We start from the raw sequence: 2,198 nt of genomic DNA on the forward strand, positions 1-2,198 counted from the left end.
GGCAGTGGTCTGAAGGTGCGCTCCAAATGGCTGCGTGAGAAACCTTTCAACGGAGGACGGCCCTGCCCCAAGCTCGACCTGAAGAATCAGGTGAGGAGTGCTGAGCCCAGAGGCACAGTGCAGGGTTTACTACACACATCCTGCCTGCAGGGGGCACCAGCGGTCGAGCTGGAGTTATTCAGTAGTGGGACCTTAGTAGGACCATAGTCAGAAGGGAATTATGGACGCTCGGGTTCAGGGTCCTTAAATATGCTTTTTACAGCTACAGCTATTGAAGCAGGATTTTTTTTTAAAGAAATGAATTTCTTCACTTATGTGATTGGTTGGTTGGGGGAGGGGTGCATGTTGGGTATCCTCCAATGAGAGAAGCATGGCTCAGGTCACGTGATCAAGCATGCCCAGGTCCTCCCACATAAACAGCTCACGCTATTCGCCATCATCGCTGTCATTGTAGTAGAGCTTTTTCCTGATTGGTCCAAAACATTTCTACATACCGACAGGGAAATGAGACAACAAGCATCTCATCTAACTGCATGCATGATTCTACTTTTGTTGTATGTGGGATGACAGAAAAATAGGATCATTAGGATAGTGTCATTCTCTTGGACCTCTCCACTCCTCCGTCCACAGACAGACCCTAATGGATCTAGCACCTTACAGCACCCTACAGTACCCTATAGCACCCTACAGTACCCTATAGCACCCTACAGTAACCTTATAGCACCCTACAGCACAGCACCCTACAGTACCCTATAGCACCCTACAGTACCCTATAGCACCTTACAGCACCCTACAGCACCTTACAGCACCCTACAGTACCCTATAGCACCCTACAGTACCCTATAGCACCCTACAGTACCTTACAGCACCCTACAGCACCTTACAGCACCCTACAGCACAGCACCCTACAGTACCCTATAGCACCCTACAGTACCTTACAGCACCCTACAGCACAGCACCCTACAGTACCCTATAGCACCCTACAGTACCCTATAGCACCCTACAGTACCCTATAGCACCCTACTGCACCCTATAGCACCCTACAGTACCCTATAGCACCCTACAGTACCCTATAGCACCCTACAGCACAGCACCCTACAGTACCCTATAGCACCCTACAGTACCTTACAGCACCCTACAGCACCTTATAGCACCCTAACAGCACAGCACCCTACAGTACCCTATAGCACCCTACAGTACCCTATAGCACCCTACAGCACAGCACCCTACAGTACCCTATAGCACCCTACAGTACCTTACAGCACCCTACAGCACCTTATAGCACCCTACAGCACAGCACCCTACAGTACCCTATAGCACCCTACAGTACCTTATAGCACCCTACTGCACCCTATAACACTTGCCAGTCCATCTGATTATGGATCTGTTAGAAATAATGAGTAAATGAAATTCATTGTTTGGCTGGTGCTTTGTCGCTGTGGTCCTGAAGTGGATCATTACGAGCAGGTTTGAGAGTTTTTAACACACCGACCTGTAAATGTGTGAACAGCCCAGTAATTATGAGTGGATTCAGGTGTGGTGGAGGAACACTACCTACAGAACTGAGAAACACCACCATTGTGTTTTAGTATGTTCCAGTGTGGTTGGATATTTACTGGTGTTGGTTTAGTATATACTGATGCTGGTGTAGTATGTTCTGGTGTTGTTTTAGTGGTGTTGGTGTAGTTCAAACCTGCATTGGTTTAGTTTGTACTGGTGTGGGTTTGTGAAAAATGTGAATTGTGCCATTTTTGTCAATTGTGATTTTTCACCGTGTACTGGTGTGTACTGGTGTGAGTTTAGTGTGTACTGGTATTGGTTTAGTGTGTACTGGTATGGGTTTAATGTGTACTGGTGTGTATGCTACAGTGATCTAGTACTCTGATCCACCTCCGTTCACCTCTTCTTGTCTTTCTCTGAGAATATTGATGACTAATTTCTCCTGGGGGTGCAAAATTAGAGGGAGAAATGACATTAAGAATATGCTGTGTGTGCATACTGGGTAGAGGACACTCTGGCTGGCAGAGGTCGGCATGTAGATGAGCTCTGGGTGGGTGGAGCGGACCCCTGCACCTTGGCTGGATGTGGAGACTGCACAGATGGCTAAGTGGCCCCCTAACAGGCTCTCTGTGTCCTGTGGTTAACAGCAGGCTGATGGGCCTCAGACACTGCGTTTGTCTTGGCTAATGTCTGCTCTG

The 2,198-nt window shown here is 48.0% G+C and overlaps 1 protein-coding gene across 1 annotated transcript in view; it reads left to right on the top strand.

The window, feature by feature from the left end:
* Positions 1–2,198, top strand: part of thsd7ba (thrombospondin, type I, domain containing 7Ba) — a 138,071-nt gene that overhangs the window by 131,344 nt on the left and 4,529 nt on the right. The window contains 1 exon segment of the mRNA XM_077001151.1: positions 1–90. This exon segment is cut by the window's left edge and continues 89 nt beyond it. Within this exon segment, the coding sequence (XP_076857266.1) occupies positions 1–90 (90 nt within the window).

The sequence above is a fragment of the Brachyhypopomus gauderio genome, chromosome 4 (genome assembly GCF_052324685.1).
Source record: "Brachyhypopomus gauderio isolate BG-103 chromosome 4, BGAUD_0.2, whole genome shotgun sequence".
Taxonomy (NCBI): Eukaryota; Metazoa; Chordata; class Actinopteri; order Gymnotiformes; family Hypopomidae; genus Brachyhypopomus; species Brachyhypopomus gauderio.